The following is a 21,777-nucleotide window of genomic DNA, read 5'->3' as shown; positions in this document are numbered from 1 at the left end:
GTATAATGGAGCCATCAATAATTTTGAAATTACTTGCAATTTCCATAGTTTGTAACTTGATGTATAGAGGGTCAGAGAAATACAACCTCAGAAGAAGAGGTCTACGAGGAGGAACATACATTATTTGGCTTTAGATTCTTAAAATATTATTTAGTCAAAGGACTGAAACTGAAAAGGTGTTTTTTGAAGCAGAGTCTAAATGTATTCCTTATAATATCAAAAGGGGGAAAAAAGGCCTAGAAACGATTTTTTTAGAGAAAACTTATCTGTTCTAGAATGCTAGACTGACATTCCTTTATTTCTGTATCATTTTGGCTTTATGATTTTTTTATACAAGTTAACTAAATACAAAATATCAATGTCATTTTTGTTGAAAAAATTCGGTTTAATTATTATTCTCTATAGGAATGCCCAATATATAATTATCTTACCAATTATATTTTGGATGTGATTCATTTAATTATATGCAACATTGAGTAAAGGATCCAGAGAGTAATCATAATTAAATATAATTTATCTTTCAATAAAAATTAAAGTTAGAATAAAGTAAAAAATGACAACTTTTTAACATTGATGATTTTTTAGGAAATCAGGGCAAACATTTAGAACTATTTACTATTAATATTGTAAAAATTCAATATCATTTTGAACTAACTGCTTGCAATTCCAAACACAATATGCCCACAACTAAATTCATGATGTCCCCTCTAATTGTGATCCTTTTAAAATTTCTCTATCAGTGAATGATCCTACTCTATAACTACTTACACCCATCTATGCCTCCCATTATTCTACTCCTTCCGGGATTCCAATAAATAACACATCACATGTGTGTATGTGTCTTTCTGTGTGTAATTTCATCTTTTTAAATCTCTCAACTAGTCTCTAGATCCTGTTTCATTCCCCACACACCCTCAACACCCTCAGAGTTTAAACTACCATCATCTCTTGCTTGGACTATGCCAGAGGTGTGTGTGTGTGTGTTTTAAATATATTTTTATTAATTTCAGAGAGGAAGGGAGAGACAGAAACATCAATGATGAGAGAGAATCAATGATAGGCTGCCTCCTGCACACCCCACACTAGGGACCAAGTCCACAACCCAGGCATGTGCCCTGATCAGGAATTGAACCATGATCTCCTGATTCAAAGGTCAATGCTCAACCACTGAGCCATGCCAGCAGGGCTATGCCATAGGTGTTTATCTTAAGTTGCTATTTTTTTCCCATCAGTCTTCACACAAAGCCTTGCTTCTCACTATAGGTAGTGATCTGGTTTAGAATAAATTGAATCATATTGTCACACCTTTTCCCCTACTTCTGCTCCTTCTTTTAAAACTCCAATATTTTCACTTAAAATTAAGACTAAAATGACTGTCATTGGCCAACAAAGGTTGGTCCCTATAGGTTTCCTCAGTAGCATCAGCACTTGATTTAAACTGCCTTCATTCAGACTCTTGATCACACCATGCTAACTTCTGGTCATGAAGCCTTACATATTACTTCTTCCATCCTCAGATGGAACTCCTTGCCAAACCCTTTTCATAGTACCTGGAATATAAAATTGACCCAATTAAAATTTGTTGAGTGAATAAATAATTAAGTGAATAAATAGTGAATAAAGCAATTAATGCATTAGACATATTACATGTGTATTAATAGAGATCTAATGGAATAGGAAAAATACCCGCTAGCAACGATGCTGTGATTTATATGAAAATCCATTTCAATGCCTGAAGCAATTATGATTATGTCATAAACCAGAATAGTCATAATGGACTCGGATCAGGATAGCAGTGGCAATTCATTTTACGTTGTTCTTATGTCCTTACATTTTAAAGCAAAATCCATTGAAAAATAAAAAGTCAAAAGTATATATTCGGCACTAAATGACAAAAATATATTTTATATAAAAAGTATCAGTTTTTATTTTTACCCAAGTTTATTCCTTATAAATGTCTGTTGTAACCTCACAACCTGAAGGAGAGGATTTATGATAAAGCTTGGTAAACTTATTCTAACATAAGTCCTTTTATTTATTTTAGAATCATATCTTCCAATAATTCCTTATATTAAACATTTTCAAAATGATTTCCAAAGCTCAAATCTGAAAGGATGCTCTCCAAATACTTAGAAAAATACACTGCTAAGTGAAACAAGCCAGTTGGGGAAAAAACAAATACCATAAGAACTCACTCATATGTGGAATCTAATGAACAAAATAAACTGATGAACAAAACAAAAACAGAGGCATGGATACATGAAATAGACTGACAGCTATCAGAGCAGCATAGGGAGGGGATACTGGATGAAAGAAGGTGAAGGAACTATATATATGACACATAGTCACAGACAGCAGTGCGGTGGATGGCCAGAGTGAAGAAGGGTGTAGGGGCTGGGTGAAGGTGAGTTAAGGCAGGCAGGAAACTGGGTATATCTGTAATAGTGTCTACAAAGCTAAAAAAAATAAAAAATAATAATAATAATGAAAACGTTGCAGAATTTCCAGAAAGAATATTTTTACTTTTTCTAGCTCATATCATTAAGTTCTGCAACAGATTTGATTGGTTAGTATAATTTGCCAATAGATTCAATGCATGTGTTGAAAAACTTGGAATATATCCAGCATTATGAGAAAATTCTATTTTGAAATTCTCCGAGGTTAGAATATCATTTTTGCCTCTGTATATGCTTTTAAATTCACTTATTTCTCTGCATCTTTAATTTTAAAAGAGTATGTCACAGATTTTTTAAATGCAGACTTTTTTCTCTGTTAGAGAAATATGTTTTATAATTTGGTATAGATCCAAAAAATGTCCATTTGAAATCTGGGTACAGGAATCACATAAGCATAGAATTCTAAATGAGGTCAAAGTTCACTTAATATGTTTTTAATATTCTAAGTCATTGATTTAAAAAAAAAATATTCCTTACTTTTACTCTAGCAAAATAAGTCAGCAATCTTCAATTGTTGCATTTCATATCATAATACATGTGTCCAAAGTCCACAAGATGTCACGCTATTGACATTTTCCATTCTTGGGGAACGAGGTTGAATCTCCTCTGTTTTCGAAGTTCTTTCTCACAAGATTCTAGTTACCCTTATTAGCAACGCCAGCATTTGGCCAGTTGTTATGGCCATTCATTTTTTTCTACTTATGAGATAGGGCTGGTAGAAAATTTAAAATTACAGAGTTTCTCTGCAAGTATATTTGCATAATATATCTTTTAACATTAGCATGGGCATTGTACTTCAAAAAATCTTAAAGAATTTTCAGTAAATAGAAGCTGATTTTTTTAGTCTTTAATATGTGAATTAGTCTTTAAGTATATTTTTGTTTCTGTTTTGGAATGAAGCATTGATATTATACAATGAACAGAAATACATCATGATGTTTTCAAATGTCATTGTTTGGGAACCTAGAGTGTCAAAAAGTATCTTTAAAGAGGATGGAAAGGGCTGCTCCTCTCAGGTTTAATGTATCTAAGAAGCTCTAGTAATAAATACATGTTGCATGAACTGGCTCAGTGCCAGTATCAGCAGTTCACTGGACAATATTCTTTCTTGTTTTCTTTTTCTGGGACTATATCTCACTTTATATAAGGTCCTACATCAAATTTAAGTCTTCGTAATTTCAAGAATTGAAAATATTTTTAAACTTCACTCTCATTGGGAAGATAACTGAATGGCATATCTTTAAAATGTTCCCATATGATAACAGAAGAAAGCTTTGGAGGCATTAAAATAGGTACATGATCACTCTGGAAATTTTTATAAGAATGCGTTCTGGGAAATCTGGTTAAGATTATCTTTTCAAAGTAGATGCATGAGTTAGAAATCTGTTATGAAAAAAATACTCATTTTATAAATAACAAGAGTTAAGCAAGGGAGAGAGAGAGAGAAGAAACATCTGCATGTCCTATATAATAAAAGAGAAACATACAAATTAACCATCCCTCCACTACACTCAAGCCACACCCACAAGCCATGCCCACAAGCCAATCAGGAGCGAGTATGCAAATTAACCCAACTAAGATGGTGGTGGCCACAGAGCTAGAGTGAGCAGGAGGCTTGGGTTTCCCCCGGCAATGGAGGAAGCCAAGCTTCACGCCTGCCCTGGCCGGACATGGGCTCCACTCAAGGTTACAAAGTTTCAATTATAGAAGATAAATAAATCTCAGAAAAAAAAAAAAAAGAATAAAAGGAGAGGCTGGGAGCTGGGTCACCGGAGTGTATGGCCAGCCTAAAAATGGCTATCAGCCCCTCACCCAGGCTGGCCAGGCACGCCCACATCCTGAAGGGGCTGTGGGCAGCCTGAAAACATCCCTCAGCCCCTCACCCAGGCTGGCCACACCCCCATGGGGTGAGGGTCCCTGATGGGGGGCTTGGCCAGCCTGCAAACAGCCATCAGCTACTCACCCAGGCTGGCCAGGCACACTAGTGGGGACCCCCACTCTGGAGGGGCTATGGCCACCTGAAAACAACCCTCAGCCCCTCACCCAGGCTGGCCAGGCACCCCAGAGGGACCCACACCCTGATCCGGGACATCCTTCAGGGCAAACCAGCTGGCCCCTACCCATGCACCAGGCCTCTATTCTATATAATAAAGGAGTAATATGTAAACGGACCCTAACAGCAGAACCACTGGAAATGACTGGTCACTATGACACACACTGACCACCAGGGACCAGACGCTCAATGTAGGAGCTGCCCCCTGGTGGTCAGTGTGCTCACACAGGGGGAGCTCTGCTCAGCCACAAGCCAGACTGACAACTGCCAGCACAGCGGTGGTGGTGGGAGCCTCTCCCGCCTCTTCAGCAGTGCTAAGGATATCTGACTGCAGCTTAGGCCTGTTCCCCGCTGGCAAGTGGACATCCTCTGAGGGCTCCCGGGCTGCCAGAGGGATGTCTGACTGCCAGTTTAGGCCCGATCCCCAGGGAAGCGGGCCTAAGACTGCAGGTGGACATTCCCTGAGGGGTCCCAGACTGTGAGAGGGCACAGGCCAGGCTGAGGGACCCCGCCCTGAGTGCACAAACTTTTGTGCACCGGGCCTCTAGTTAGTAAATAAAGATTAATAAGAAGGAACTAATAAAAGTTCCTCTGTGTAAAGAAAAACTAATGAAAATTGACATAAAGTTGAAGAAGGTAAAATAAAAAAAATAAAAAGAAAGAGATATAGATACCAATGCTATGCTATGCCAAATACCTTAATAAATGCAGCTCGCCGAAACTGGTTTGGCTCAGTGGACAGAGCATCAGCCTGCGGACTGAAGGGTCCCGGGTTCGATTCTGGTCAAGGGCATGTACCTGGGTTGCAGGCACATCACCAGTGGGAGATGTGCAGGAGGCAGCTGATCGATGTTTCTCTCTCATCGATATTTCTAACTCTCTATCTCTCTCCCTTCCTCTCTTTAAAAAATCAATAAAATATATTTTTAAAAATATAGATAAATAAATAAATAAATGCAGCTGAGAAATTCACAGGCTAGATGAACAGAAAATCATAAAAAGAATTATAGTACACAGAAAGGAGTGTGTGGAAGTTTTAGTGATTGTTTGATTGTTCTAAGAAAATTAAAGAAAAATATTGATTAATGATGAGCAAACATTAAGTCTACCTTCAATTTGAAAACATAACTACTATAATAGGTAAAATATGTACTTATCCTTTTCTATATACCAGAAAGCATGCTAAACTATTTACATGCATAATATCAGTTAATCCTAACAGCAATCTAATAAAAAGTTGCTATTATCCTTGTTTAACTGATGGAGATCTGAGTCTTAGGTTATATAGCTCATCAAAAATTATATACTGATTTTGCCAGGATTTGAAAAAGTTCTATCTGATTCCAAAGCTCATCCCACAGATAATCTCCCATATCCAAGAATACCAGTGCTTTATCACCTATTAATCCTCTTATGTTTCTTTTGCTTTGGCGTACACATGAAATTTATATGTGTCCCATTTAAATCTAATGTAGTGCCTCATGCATTTTCTAAGTCACTCAAACCTGTTTGATTTAAAAAAATCGTTCTTGCCAGAGGAAAAGGTGGGTGAGTGTAGGTGGAAGAAGGTAAAGTGGTAGACAGAGACTTGACTTTAGGTGGTGAGGGAATGAGGCAGTATGCAGATGATGTGGTATAGAGTTGTATACTCAAATCATGTATGGTTGCATTAACCAATGCCACCCCAATAAATTAAATTAAAATATGTTTATGACTAAAGCACAACTGACTTGGGGTTTAACACCCTTCTAATTTGGCAGCATAAATGCCATCCATTTAAATTCAGCTTCTCAAAATGTACAGTAGATTGATTTATACTTGCCATGCATTTTTGTCCCTTTTGCTGATATTTCATATGAAGTAGGCAATAACATTCATGAGGTTGATAAATATATATTTTATGTTTTCATCCCCAGAACTTAGCATAAAAATGGGATGTAGTAGATGTTAATAATTATATATTAAAGAAATGGACATATAATCGGAAATGAGCATAGCTTGCCTCATTCTCCTAAGGTTTCATGGATCAGTGTTTATACTATTGTACTTCATAAGTCCTATAACACTCTGTATTAAGGCTATAAAATACAGTGTTTGAGAGTGTGGCAGCTTGAACTAGGCTGCCTGAGCCAGGATTATTCTAGCTACATTTATTCCTTTGATAGATGCAGTTGTCCAGCCTCTCTGGATGGTCATACCAAATATATTAATAGCAAACCTTAAATCCTATATTTTTGTCTTCTCTATATCGAACACCAGCAAACTCTTTTGTCTACACCTTCAAAATACATCCATGCCAACCAATTTTACCACTGGTGTCATGAAGACCTAGTCTAAGCTATCTTCATTTTCTGCCTGGAATACTGTTAGTAAATTTCTCATTGGTCACCCTGACCTTGACCGCTGATCCTCAAAACAAGGGCCAAAGCAATTTCATTAAAAATTGACTAAAATCCATTAACTCCTCTGCTTGAAGCACTGGTAACTTTCTATGTCCTTACAGTTGCCTAAAATGCCTTGTTAATCAACTTCCCCCATAACCTCTCTGATCCTATCTCTTCTCCCTCTCTCCCTCAATCAGCTCAACATTTCAACATTTGCTTCTGATTGTGTTCTTCGAACATACTATACATACCATGGAATATTTCTGGGTCATAAAAAGGAATAAAATTTTACCATTTGCAACAGCATGGATGAACCTAGAGGGTATTATGTTCAGTGAAATATCAGTCAGAAGAATACAAACGCCATATGATTTCACTTTTAGGTGGAATATAAAGAATAATATATACAAACAAAATTGAAACAGACTCAGCAATAACTATGTATGATGCCAGTTGGGTCCTGAAAATATCACGGGGAACACTATGTAAGGTATATGATTTCTAACCACTATGCTTCACACCTAAAACCAATACAAAATATTAAAAGTAAACTGTCATTTACAAAATTAAAACAAAACAAAATAAGAAAAACCACCAGTCATGTCCTCATCTCAAGGACTTTTTAGTCACTGTGTGCTCTGTCTTTGAAGCTCATCCATAGGCGTCTCCATGGCTTTGTCCCGCATTGTTTTCAAAACTTTACGCAAAGAGTATCTTCTAAGCATGTCCTTCCCACATTATCCTTTATAATTATATTTTCCTATGTATTGCTTCTACCTTTTACCTGAGTATAGTTAGTAATACTGTATTGTAAACTGGAAATTTGCTAAGAGATTGGATCTTACGTGTGCTCGCCACACTAAAGAATGGTAACCATGTGAGGAGATGGATGTGTTAATGTATTCACCTTATAAGTGAAAATAAATTTGTATTCTTTGCCAACCACTTCTCATTTAATTTTTTTTCTCTCTTTATTAAGGTATTACATGTGTCCTTTTCCCCCCATTACCCCCCTATCCCTCACTCATGCCCTCACCCCCCTGGTGTCTGTGTCCATTGGTTATGCTTATATGCATGCATACAAGTCCTTTGGCTGATCTTTCCCCCTTACCCCACCCTCCCCCACCTTCCCTCTGAGGTTTGATGGTCTGATTGATGCTTCTCTGTCTCTGGATCTGTTTTTATTCATCAGTTTATGTTGTTCATTATAATCCACAAATGAGTAAGAGCATGTGATATTTATCTTTCTCTAACTGGCTTATTTCGCTTAGCAAAATACTCATTTAATTTTGATTGGGTGCCAATAGCAACAATATCAAAAGATAATGAATTAGTTAATATCAAAGAGTAAGTAGAATTGAGGGGCATATGGAAAGAAAGGTTAAGATTTTGCTGTTATTGGTTATTGCGTGTGGAGCTAAGGGAATGGGTGGGTGCCACCGGGATGGTAGGTTACAGGGACATGTTGGTCAGCTGAGCACTCCCACAACAGGAGTCCACTGACCACCAGGGGGCAGCTCCTGCATTGAGCGTCTTCCCCCTGGTGGTCAGTGTGTGTCATAGCAACCAGTCAACTGGTTGTTCAGTAGTGACAGCCGCTTAGGCTTTTATATATATAGATAATATATATGAAAGAATTATTTAATAAGTGCTAAATAGACATTAGTGGTTATTATAAAGAGACTAGAGGCCTGTTGCATGAAGAGATTCGTGCAATAGGCCTTCCTTTCCCCTGGCTGCTGGCACCGGTTTTCCTCCAGCACCCAGCACCCAGGCCTTCGCTCTGGCCAGGCTCCGGCCGGAGCTGGCCCTGGGGCCATGAGGCTTCGCTGCACCAGCCCCGGGGCCATGAGGTTCCGCTCCACTGCTTGGAGCCTATGTATGCAAATTAACCGCCATCTTTGTTAGGTTAATTTGCATACTCTCCTGATTGGCTGGTTAGTATAGCGAAGGTACGATCAATTTTCATGTTTGTCTATTATTAGGTAAGATACTGTTTACACATAAAATGAACAGTGGTATTATTCATCATTTTAAGAAACTTTTAGAACATGTCAGAATAAAGCATATTCAATATACTATATACACAAATAAATAATAATAGTATGTAATAAGGCATTAAATGAAATCAATTGCAAAAACTGAGGACCACAAACAATAAAACAATAGCTTCTAATGGTGTGATGCAAAGAGAGAGACAGATAGAAACAGAGACAGGGACAAAGTCAGAGAGACAGGGACAGAGAGATGGAGACAGAGAAAGAGATATGATTGCTGTTAGCTGGAGTTCTGTGAAAGAGATAAGCTTATAAGTGAATTTCAGCTAGATGATGATCCCAATCAAGTACTTGTTTTGTTATCTTTGGTATTTAATATTGAACCTTCCCTAGATGAATAATAAAACATCATGTACAATCCTCAAAGCTGCATAGAACAACAACTCAGTATTCTTCAGTGATTTTGAAATTTCCACGTTTTTAAGTTTCTTAACTTGAAAAATCAAAATTCATCCTAAAAGAATTTTTGAATATCTTTACCTCAAATTCTTTGTCAGATTTTCCATGTGTATTGTCCCAAAGCACATACATTATACCTAATTTGATTATTCCATAGATCACACTGTATTGATTACCTCTTTCATTATTATACATGAATTAAGGGATGGCCTCAATTTTGTTTCTCTGATGTTTTTCCCAGAGTTGGTATTCAAAAAAGTGTTAACTAAATAAATCTTCTCTAAAAAAATAAAAACGACTGGAGAAAAAATAGTGATATATGCAGTGGATATATAGTTAGATGAATGCACTGTGTAAGGAAATTCAGAAGGAACAGAAAATGACCAAGATCAGGGCTTAATAATGGAAAATATCCATATTTCTTTATTATAAAATATAGCTCTTTTTGGAAATATAAACAAAAGTGGGGCAATTTTGAACTCACAGAATAGCAAAAGGTAGACTATCCACCATAAAGACGGAGAAATCTGACATAAATATAATCAGAAAAAGTCAGTCTCTGAGAAAAACTTGCAGAAAGATAGATCAATAATGCTGTTTGCTGAAATGGTAGAAAATTATAGGATTTGCCCAAGAAAGTAGTCATCGGAGGCCTTAGAGAGTGCAGTTTTAGTGGAGGTGTGAAAAAAAACAACACAAAATTGCAGAGCTTAAAGAAATTGAAGAAAAAGTGGTGTTAACAGATATAGAGATTTGACAAGAAAGGACCCAACAAAGGAAAGCCGCTCTATTTTGAGTTGTCTGAGTCATTAAAGACTCAGACCAAGCTAGATTACAATTACATTTTGCCCAAATTCAATTTCTATTAAAAAACAGTTAAAATCAGTTCTGTCTTTCAACACGGTTAGGGTGTGAGCCATTTATTTTATAGTGGGTTCAAATTTTCCAGTTTGTCAGAACCACGAAGGGAGTCACCCACATTGCCATTTACCATTAATTTTCTCTGAATCGCTTGGGCACTGAATTAGACCTTTTACTTCTTTTCCCTGCCTTAATAGGACACATGAGAGTATCCAAAGTCTCAATATTATGCTATTCTGATACACTGAGGGGGAAGAAAAAGTGTGCGTGTGTGTGTGTGTGTGTGTGTGTGTTCGCAGAGAAAGAATCCTCTAAGTACAATAATTGATCTTCTGATTATCAGAGTGTTGTTGTTGTGTTTTGTTTTGTTTTTTTCTGGCCCTTTAGCTCTCTGTCCTTGCACAATATATAGATAGGTTTTAATTGAGCCTAACTAGATTATAAAAAAACTATTGAGGTAATCATTTTAGGTACAAGGTCAGACCTTAGACAAGTCATAGAGTTCATGTTTTTAAACTTGCTTAGTGGGAAATTGTTGCTGAAGGAAGAAAGACATGCTTTCCAAACTTTGCTCTAAAACTAAATTCATATTAGGGGTAGAAGGATCTACAAGATCACTCACCTTCAAAAGAGGACACAAAAAATGCAAGTGTGGGGAAGCCTTACATAGAGTATTCATTCAACATATCATCTAAAGATGAAATTTAGTTTACAAAAGTTGTATTGAAGTATTGAGAATAACAATGCCCTGTTTGTATCATCCCACTATAGCTGTCACATAATAATGTAATCTACTTAATGTATATGAATTTAATAGTTTATAAAGCTTAATAAAAGACAAATTTTTAGGATTTTAAGTCTGCTTATAGGAAAAACAACAAAGGTACTCTTTTTAAAAATATATATATTTTATTGATTTTTTAAAAATATATTTTATTGATTTTTTACAGAGAGGAAGGGAGAGGGATAGAGAGCCAGAAACATCAATGAGAGAGAAACATTGATCAGCTGCCTCCTGCACGCCCCCCCCCCACTGGGGATGTGCCCGCAACCAAGGTACATGCCCTTGACCGGAATCGAACCTGGGACCCTTGAGTCCGCAGGCCGACACTCTATCCACTGAGCCAAACCGGTTCTGGCTTTATTGATTTTTTTACAAAGAGGAAGGGAGAGGGATAGAAAGTTCGAAACAGCGATGAGAGAGAAACATTGATCAGCTGCTTCCTGCACACTCCCTACTGGGGATGTGCCCGCAACCAAGGTATATGCCCTTGACCGGAATCGAACCTGGGACCCATGAGTCCACAGGCTGATGCTCTATCCACTGAGCCAAACTGGTTAGGGCAACAAAGGTACTCTCAAAACTTGAATTTAACTTATCAGAATAAAAACACAGTAAATACACGCTATAAGAATAAGTGAAAGGGGTAAACAAGGACAGATGTCTATAATTATATACAAATTTTGAATAACAATATATGCTATGCATGGTTTTACTTTTGTCTAAAATGCGTAATATCTATGTACTATATATGTGTATCTGCCTGAGTTCATGTATATTTGCTATATTTCTTCCTATATGCATGTTGCCATAAGATCATATTTAAATGAGGAATTAAGCTTCAAAGAAAACCATATTTGCTGAAAATTAATTAGGTATAGTCTCCAATAATTATCTTTAATTTAATTATAATTGAAATAGGATAAAGAAATGATTGCATTGTACTATGTTCAGAGAAAGGTCATGTTAAGAGGAGGAAGATACAGAATTAAGTTTAGAAATAACAAACTCAAAGAAGAAGAAAATTTTAAAAGATGATCTGGGTGAGTCAATGAGTATCCCACGATTAGAATATACAGTCCATGAGGGAGAGATGCTGCTGTAGCAGAGCCCCATGTAAAATTCTAAAATAGCCGAGCAACATGAGTTATGGTGATCATTTAATTATTCTTGCAGAGCTATTCAGTTTACTTAACCACCTCTTATTAAAGCATCTAAAGGGGGAAACATCTTGCTCAGACACACAAGTACTTCAGCTACATTTTTCTTATAATTCTGTTATCTACACTATAATTTATATGCCATTCTCTTCTAATTCCAGGCTAATTAGTACAAGCCACTGGTACTCTACATCATGACCATGGGATGCGTTGATAAAAATGAAGTTTGCAGTTTTTAGTGTCAGAAACTTAGCATCAGACTTCAGAACTTGGTTATAGCCTTGATTGATTGACATGTCAATCTCAGTACTGACCTTCCGTGGATTATGTAACAATAAGCATGAAAATGAACCTGAAAATGTTCCCCAAAGTTCACTGTACATTTCATTTGAATCAGTAAGCTTTCCAAGAAAAGGAAAAGTCATTTACAGTTGTAGGTATAAAATTTAATTTAACAAAGTTAAGTCTTCAAATTGCTTGGTAAATTTGGAGAGATATAAAGAAAGAATAAGCATATACTTTTCAGGAATACAAAATACCCATTTATAAATCAATGTATAAATTTATGAAAAAGAAGTATAATTATTTATAAGTAATGAGGGTCATAGTAGCAATAAAATAGGTTTGAGTAAACATTGGCCATATATGTCAGGTGCTGTGCTAAACTGTATAAAATTGAGTTTCAGAGTTACTAGTTTATAGGGCACTGAGCTTCAGGAAATGTTGGGACTATATGAGATTATATTTGGGTCTCTTCATGTAGTTGTTCTGCTTGTACACTACATAAGGGTTCTAGTCACACCAGAGACATATACTGATTTATTCAACAGCTCAAGGGAAGGACAGAAGATTTTTGGTTTCTAGACTAAACACTCAATCAGCCAGGGAGAACCATTTCCTTAAAAGGTCATGTGGCATGCATGATTTGTATACACTTAGGAAAAACCCCCCCGCCACCCCCCCAACACATACACATACACACTCATTGTGCATACACCTTGCTAACATTTGGTTCAAATTTAGTCATACTATTGTGACATATAATTATTTTTAAAAAACACATTTCCTATATGATTATGGAACATGTTTTAAAAGGATTTAATATAAACAATTTAAAATGCAGAAGAAATAATAACACATACCCATTACCCATAATCATTTTCCCTTTTTCCCCTCTCTCTTTCCTTTTCATCATTTATTATGAACTCAAAATCAAAACAAAATAAACAAAAACACAAACTCCGTGCACAACTTAGTTAATTTACCTCATTGTGAATCATAGTATTTGTAAGAACAAATAATGTTTTATACAATAAAACCCTAATATGCAAATTGACCAAACAGCAGAACAACCAGTCGCTATGACACACACTGACCACCAAGGGGCAGACGCTCAATGCAGGAGCTGCCCCCTAGTGGTCAATGCACTCCCACAGGGAGAGTGCTGCTCAGCCAGAAGCCGGGCTCACAGCTGGCAAGCGCAGTGGTGGTGGCGGGAGCCTCTCCTGCCTCCACTGCAGGTAGGCAGTAAGGAGCGAGTGGTTCCAGACTGCGAGAGCCCCGGACTGTGAGAGGGATGTTCACCTGCTGGCTTAGGCCAGGTCCCCAGGAGGATCGGGCCTAAGCCAGCAGGTGGACATCCCTTGAGGGGTCCTGGACTGCTAGAGGATGCAGGCCCAGCTGAGGGACCCTCCACCCCGGTGCATGAGTGTCCTGCACTGGGCCTCTAGTGTTTTATAGATGTTTTGCCACACAAACAAAATTCAGCAGATGGTCCTGCTTCCTCTGTTCCCCATGTCACCTCCTTTTAAGGCTCTCCTCACTCAATTTGGGATCAAGAAACATATTTTATTCGAGCAAAATTGTCATTATTGGTAATGCATTGAAGTATAGATAAAACATCAATCCTAATGCTCTGTTGAGGGGAGGGAGACCATAAACTACAAATCTATTAGGTTCTCTAAGCTTCTGTCAATTAGCTAAATTATTACATTTTAATTTAATTTAATATAATGCTACAAATTTTATTACCAAATCTAAAACCTTATCCCAGCAATTAGAATGAGAAATATAAAATGATTTAAAACCTAGCCAAAGTTTTCATGTAAAGTTTTTGTTACAAAACATTAAAATAATTATATAATATGTTTTTCTTTGAAACAGTTTCACATATTTGTCTAAAACTAGAATATTCCATTTCAGTAAAAGTATTTATGAAATAAAACTTTATATTTGTTTGTCCTTCCAACTCTTCTATGCTTGAGAATATAAATAGGAAAGCATAAGGATGCTGTTCTTAATTAAAAATCCAGAAGAATCCCATCATTTAATTTAAGAAGACCCAAGATTGTTATACTAATAGCCTTAGTGTATTTTAACATTTTCTCTTTCATGTTTTTCTATGTAAAGCTCTTAACTCTATATAAATCAGTTGCAAATTATCAAAATGGGCTAACCCAACCAGTGGATTATCTATGGCAAGGTGTTTTTATTTTTAATTTCCTTGTATCTATCTTGATTTTGACTATTACCATTATCTTCCTTCAATCTATCCATGTACTTGCATACCCAAGCACTTGGACAAAAGACAAACAAACAAACAAACAAAAAACAAAAACAAAAAACAACTGTTCAAGAAATTCATATCACATATTCCAGCCAAGTGTTATTATTTTTGTGTTAGCCATACTTTGCCTAGTACCGATTTCATTCCTGCATAGTGTGGACTCAAAATTTTATTTTATTTTTATTTTTATATATTTTAATTATTGTTTACAGGGAGTAAGGGAAAGGGATAGAGAGTTAGAAACATCGATGAGAGAGAAACATTGATCAGCTGCCTCCTGCACACTCCCCACTGGGAATGTGCCCGCAACCAAGGTACATGCCCTTGACCGGAATCGAACCTGGGACCCTTGAGTCCGAAGGTTGATGCTCTATCCATTGAGCCAAACCAGTTAGGGCTCCCTTCAGTCTTTCTAAGTATTGAGTCACCTGGGAGTGGGACTCCCAGGGGAGACCTGGGAAGGCTTTCTAGCCATAGCTATAAAGAAGTCATCCATAAGGGCAGTGCTTTATGGGGCAGCAGTCCTACAAACTACCAATTAGCAGGTGTGAAGTTCCACTCTGCTCAGAGAGTAGATTATGTGATGGCCAACAGTGCCCTGAGAATCTTGTTTGGGAGGCTACGCAAGCACATTTAGAAAGACCACGGGCTTTGATGGGATTATTAAGAAACCCAATCTATAGCATCATAGGCTAACTGGTAGTGATTTCCTCTGATAGCCTAAATTACATTTCTGAGAAGTACAGGGCTTATAAGGTCTAATGTTAGTGATGACACTGAATTCTCCTCTGCTTGCTCCACATGAGCACGAAATATAAATAGAAAACAGAATGTCTGATAAGATAAGGAAATATCAACACACTAATGTGTCATATATTCCTGGGCACAATTTCAAATGCATTATTTAAATATACAGGCATGCTCTTTTAAGTTGCACTGATTTTTATTTTTGTTTAAAAGTAGTGGTTACATTATTTATTTTATTAGTACATTTTTAGATGTGTGGTTAGGCTGGAGATTCACAATCTCCATAAATAGCATTGGCGTGAATTTTAAATTCAGATGCACTTGAAGTAAACACTGTGCTAATGAGCGAACTTTTCAGGGGAACAGGCTGTTGACTTTATGAAAATAGTTGCTATTGTGAACTGTTCTGCGAATCCCCAAAGAGGCATATTTTTTCTAAGTACGGAGGGCTGAGAATATCTTAATATGTGCACACTTGAACACTGTTTGGGATAAAGCAAAACTAATTCATTGACCAATAGATCATTCAATATAACCAAGCAAAGCATAAACACAATTCACAATCTCTGATGCCACTAAGAGCAATTAGTTCACGGGGCAATAAAGATGAGGAGATGCTTATGTTAGACATGAGCAGAGCAAGTACCACGGGCCAGGTATAGAAACTCACCAGGGCAGGAAGCCTAGCAAGGGGCAAAACTGGGAAAACAACAACCTCACCCCAGGGTAACCTTTCCTCCCAGAGCATATCACTAGTCAGGTGGTTTAGGACCCCCTCCCCCGCCCCGACCTTTCTCTCCATAAAGATAGCATCTAGGCCTCAGTTATATTTCATTTTCATTGGCCTTAAAATCTTTTCTGCATTGATAAAAAGAACCGAGATCCCAGTTGCCAAGATCCCAGTCAGTAACCCCAATTGGTAACAGTTATTTACCTGTGTACTCTGAATGCTAAACAAATGTTGGGGAAGAACAATAAAAATAAAAAAAAATAAAAGTACAAAACTCTTTTTTTTTCCTTAAATATCAAATTCTACACTGAGGAGCTCCCCCTCCCCATTTTGTTTTCTTTTTTTTTCTCTATTAAACTTAACATTATATATATCCTAACTCTCATTATATAGTATTCTAAGACAGATTCCTTCAATATTGAAATATCTAAGATAGGCATATTTGGGCCACTGTAGACATAATATGTTAAATAGTTTCTAAGGAGTTTGATGACAAATATACCTCTCTAAAGTGACTAACTTACTATTAGGAAATGACTTACAAAGCCTAATGTCAAGTCTTTTATATTTTTACTCTTTCCAAATAAAAGAGTGGGGAATGAACTAATACAAAACAGTTAAAGTGCTAACACTAAAATCACTAATGACATCTACTTTCGACCCTATTGGGGTTCTTTTATTATAGGAAATTCTGGTATCGTTTTAAAAAAATATACATTTTTATTGATTTCAAAAGGGAAGGGAGAGGGAGAGAGATAGAAACATCAATGATAAGATAGAATAACTGATTGCCTGCCTCCTACATGCCCCCTACTTGGGATCAAGCCTGAAACCTGGGCATGTGCCCTTGACTGTAATCAAACCTGAGACCCTTCAGTCTGTAGGCCGATGCTCGATCCACTGAACAAAACCAGGTAGGGCTAGTATCTTTTCTGTTGTTAAGTTTTCTCTAAGGCCACTCACTATACTTGTGTTAGTTCAAGGGTTGTTAAGTAGGATTTATTTATTTATTTATTTATTTATTTATTTATTTATTTATTTTTAGTTTTCTTTGATAGCCACTAAGAATTTGCTCAGTGACAATTAGTAACTGTTCAAATAGAAGCCTTGCATTGGATTTTGTATCATACTGCAATCCTTATTAATAAACAAAGTGCATTGGAAGCCACTTCTGTAGGATTATATTAATTAAGGCAAATTATTACACAGAGCTACTAACCTTTGAAAACGAACTACAAATTAGCATTCTTCATTTCTGTGGTGTGTTTCATTTACCGTTTAACCACAGAAACCCTGACTAGCTATAAAGGTCAGACTAAAAGCAGCTTTACTTACCATCTTCATACTGGCCAAAGCAGATTCCGAAGAAACAACCAAGGATGATCCCCGAAGCTAACCATTTCCAGAGATAAAACTGTTGTAACATCTTCTGTCAAGTTCCACTCAAGGCTGATCTGAAATAACAAAAGGGAGGAAAAAAACATTTGACAAGTTCATCAATCTGTTATAGGTAAACACGACTATCAGGGCACAGAAGAGTCTTAATGACTTCATAGTTAATTACCTGTGCCACACTATCCATTAACCAAGTAACACACTTGTTTAATGTGCTGGAACACTTTATCCACATGAATTTGCAGACAAGTAATCTCTAAGGAAAGCCATTTCCTCTGTTTCTTACTTTGTAAGCAAGTCAGTTGAGAATTTAACACACTGATAATATCAGAACCACACTTTCTTTAAAATTGAATCAAATGGTTAATCAGTTTAAGTTATTAAACTTGTCTATAGCATAATTCAGTCATACAGTGTAAGTTGTTCTGCAACCATTTAAGATGGTAAACCAGTTGTTAGTATTGTACATGAACATTTTATTGGGCATATGTGTTACACAATTAAAGTAGAAAAACCCATTATTAAAATGCTAATTCTTTTTAGTATAATTAACATGCTAGGAGATTGACTTAACTATGTCAAGTAAGACTAAGAATAAACCATCCATTTTTACCACATCTGTCTTTTGAAGTACTTGGGTGAATTTCGTTTTATTTCCTTTGTTCTCCTTTGCAACCTCTCAGTAAATAAAGAAACTGAATGGGATATCAGTGGCCAGTGAGCAGAATAGTAAGTCTTATTGAGAGAATGATGTGCTCAGTTTTTTGGTAAATTGAAGAATTTGTTCACACAAAATTGCTCAAAATGGCCTTGTTAATGAGGAGATAGAAGAGGGGTAGGAAATCTGTTCGTCTAACTCAGCAGTTCCAAACTCCAATGTCTACAGGGAACAGGAAGACAAAAGAGAAGAGTGAATGAGCCTAAGGGGACAACAGGATGGTGAAGGCTGTGAGAAACTGCAGAGTGCAGGGTTTGTGTGAATGACCAGCTGGTGCTCAGCCTCTGTCAATGCTTTTCATGTGGGAATGAACACCAGTGTTGCCAGGTCTTCTGATTTTCCAGAAGATGGTAGAAATCCAAATTTAAATGTGAGGTTGCTCAGTGTTTAGATGGTTGTCCAATCCTCTTTATAAACTAAATGTTTCTGGCAGGCCATATTGTTCTCTGAGTCCCATCAGTTTACGACTCCTGTCCAGGATTCGCTCTACTATACTAGTTGTGGATAATGTTCATTAGAATGCACAGAGAAAATGTTTATTAGAATGCACAGAGAAAATATTTTCATTCTGCTTTTACATGCATTTTATTTCATTCAGCATTGGGGTTTTAAGTCCTAGCTGGTTTTGCTCAGTGGATAGAGCATTGTCCCGCTGACTGAAGGGTCCCGGGTTCAATTCTGGTCAAAGGTTTCTCTCTCTCTCTCTCTCTTTCTCTCTCATCTCTCTCTCTCTCTCTCCCTTCCACTCTATCTAAAAGTCAATGAGTCAATGGAAAAATATACTCAGGTGAGGATTAACAAAATAAAAATAAAAATAAATAACACCTTCGTTTTACCTGACCCTCACATTGGTTTTCACTCTAACTGGTAAAAGGCTGAGCCTCTGCTTTTATAACTTCTAGGCACAGTTAGCACAAAGAAGAGCCCATATTTAGATATTAAAAGAATATAACAATTCAAGCTTACTTGAAAGTAAAATAAAAATAAAGTAGATCAATGTTACTAGTTGTTGGAGTCAGTGAATTCGAGTAAAGCTTCTTTTGAAATTCAAGTTCTTCAGCTTAACTATTATATGACTTTGAGCAAATTAAATAGCATTTATGTCTCATTTTCCTCATTATTCCGATGGAGATAACATAGTCCCTACCTCATAAGTTTGTTTTGAGGATTAAATAAGTAAATGGCTGTAACGACGTGCTCAGAAGAGTGACTCAAACAAAGTGAGCACTCCATAGGCTTACTATGAGGATTTTTGACTCAGCATCTATGAACTCTTGAAAGTGCTTTAACATATATTTTCTAATCTGTCTGTAGCATAGCCTCTGAGGTTGGTATTATAACTCCATTCTGTGGTGGAAACATCACATTCCCTGGCTCAAGATTACAAACTGGAGTGTGACTAAAGAAGGGGTGCAGTTTACAAGGCTGATACCTCTGTTCAGTTCATTAAAGAAAAGGATAGAAAACTAAGAGGATACGTGACTCAGAAGGCTTCAGGGGTTAAGGAAGTCTTGTGAAGTCTGCTGTATTGCTTCCCTGTACCTTAAGGGAGGGAGATTGCATTCCTCTTTCCAAACCCAAGAGTATACTAAATTTATGCAAATAATGAATTCAACTCCTTTTTTAAAAATGAAAATATGAATAAACACACTATAGTGTTTAAAAACAAACAAAGAGAAAACACTCAAAGAACAATTATTCTAAAAAAAATAAAGGGGAAGCAATATCTTACCAAATGATAAGAGAACGAAGTATGTTACTCTGTGGGTCCTTAGACGATCAACTTGATATCCTAACTTATCAATTTTGAACTTCACACCATTTATGTTCCCTACTAGATAAAGCTGATGTTCATTTCTCTGATATTCTGTGTTCCCAGAAATTCATTTATTCAATAAGCATTTATGGAGAGTCTCTGAGGTACCACTCATTCTTCTAGGTCATTGAAAAATATCAATAAAATAAGCCCACTCATATCTCCTTTCTCATGAATCTTATACACTAGCAACATGAAGAGAGATAAACAATAAACAAACAAGCTATATAACCTGTTAAATAATAAGTGCCATGAAAATAGCTGCTTGCATTCTTTAAACTTTATACTACCACTTCACACTTAATTATCATTCAGAAATTAAGATTATAACCAAACCAGAATGCTTTCTCATAAACTAATTAAAATTTTTTCACAAGAAGAACGTATCTATTCCTGCAACTCTAGCTGAAAGCACCTTCAAAGACATCCACTGCCAGAATACAGATTGCTCTTCACCCCCCCCCCCTTGGAAGGAGAAAAGGAACACACAATGTTCTGCCCTTGACGTGGTTATCCATGCTCCCTGCATCTGGATTGGTTGCAGTGACACATGGCAAAGGCAGCCAAGGTTGACATCATGGCAGTTTTTCCTCTGGCACATTTTTGACAATGTCATCATTTTTTAATTTTTTTTTTAAAGAATGTCTCTGACTGCTATGTGACTAACCACTAACTTCTTTGATATATCAAAGTTTGGAACCCACTGCCAATACTGTGAAGAGAAATCCCAAATCAATGCCATGTCAGGAAGCAAGCTGGAATCTCTCAGGGAAGTGAGAGCTATACATATGCATCTGCCCTTCAACAATCTGTTCACTCAAACTTTGGTACTTCTCATTTCTAACATCTAGACAGAGCTATAAAAAATTATGCCTGGGCGGTGTGGCTCAGTGGTTGAACCAGGAGGTCATGGTTCAATTCCTGGTCACAGCACATGCCTGGATTCAGGGCTCCAGTGTGAGGCATGCAGGAGGCAGCTGATTAGTGATTCTCTCTCAACATTGATGTTTCTATCTCTCTTTATCTCTGAAATAATATATATATATATATATATATGCATGTGTGTATATATATATGTATATATATATATATATACACACACATATATATACTTGCATTCTAATAAAAGAGAAACATGCAAATTGACCATACCTACGCTATGCCCCAAGCCATGCCCACCAGCCAATCAGAGCGACTATATGCAAATTAACCCAACAAAGATGGCGGCCAGCAGGCACAGAGCTAGAGTAAGCGATGGAGGAAGCCAAGCTTCCCACCTGCCCTGGTGGGCTGTGGCCTCCGCTCAAGGCAACAAAGTTTCAATTATAGAAGATAAATAAATCCCAGATACCTGCTTCCAGCCAGCCTACACTGGGAGCTTGGGTGGCTGGGGGCCATGGCCAACCTGAAAACAGCCATAAGCCCCTCACCAAGGATGGCCACACACTCATGGGGTGACGGTCCCCGCTGGGGGGCTTGGCCAGCCTGCAAACAGCCATCTGCTACTCACCCAGGATGGTCACACCTTCATGAGGTGAGGGTCCCCACTGGGGGACTTGGCCAGCCTGCAAACAGCCATCAGCCACTTACCCAGGATGGTCACACCCTCATGAGGTGAGGGACCCTGCTGGGGGGCTTGGCCAGCCTGCAAACA

At 37.2% G+C, this 21,777-nt stretch overlaps 1 protein-coding gene across 1 annotated transcript in view; it reads right to left on the bottom strand.

The window, feature by feature from the left end:
• Nucleotides 1-21,777, bottom strand: part of PCDH15 (protocadherin related 15) — a 1,196,276-nt gene that overhangs the window by 526,026 nt on the left and 648,473 nt on the right. The window contains exon 6 of the mRNA XM_081104785.1: nt 17,530-17,648. Within this exon, the coding sequence (XP_080960911.1) occupies nt 17,530-17,620 (91 nt within the window). The 5' untranslated portion in view covers nt 17,621-17,648. The remainder of the gene's footprint in view (nt 1-17,529; nt 17,649-21,777) is intronic.

This window comes from Myotis nattereri (genome assembly GCF_964212035.1).
Source record: "Myotis nattereri genome assembly, chromosome: 13".
Taxonomy (NCBI): Eukaryota; Metazoa; Chordata; class Mammalia; order Chiroptera; family Vespertilionidae; genus Myotis; species Myotis nattereri.
This window is presented reverse-complemented; position numbering and strand designations above follow the sequence as displayed.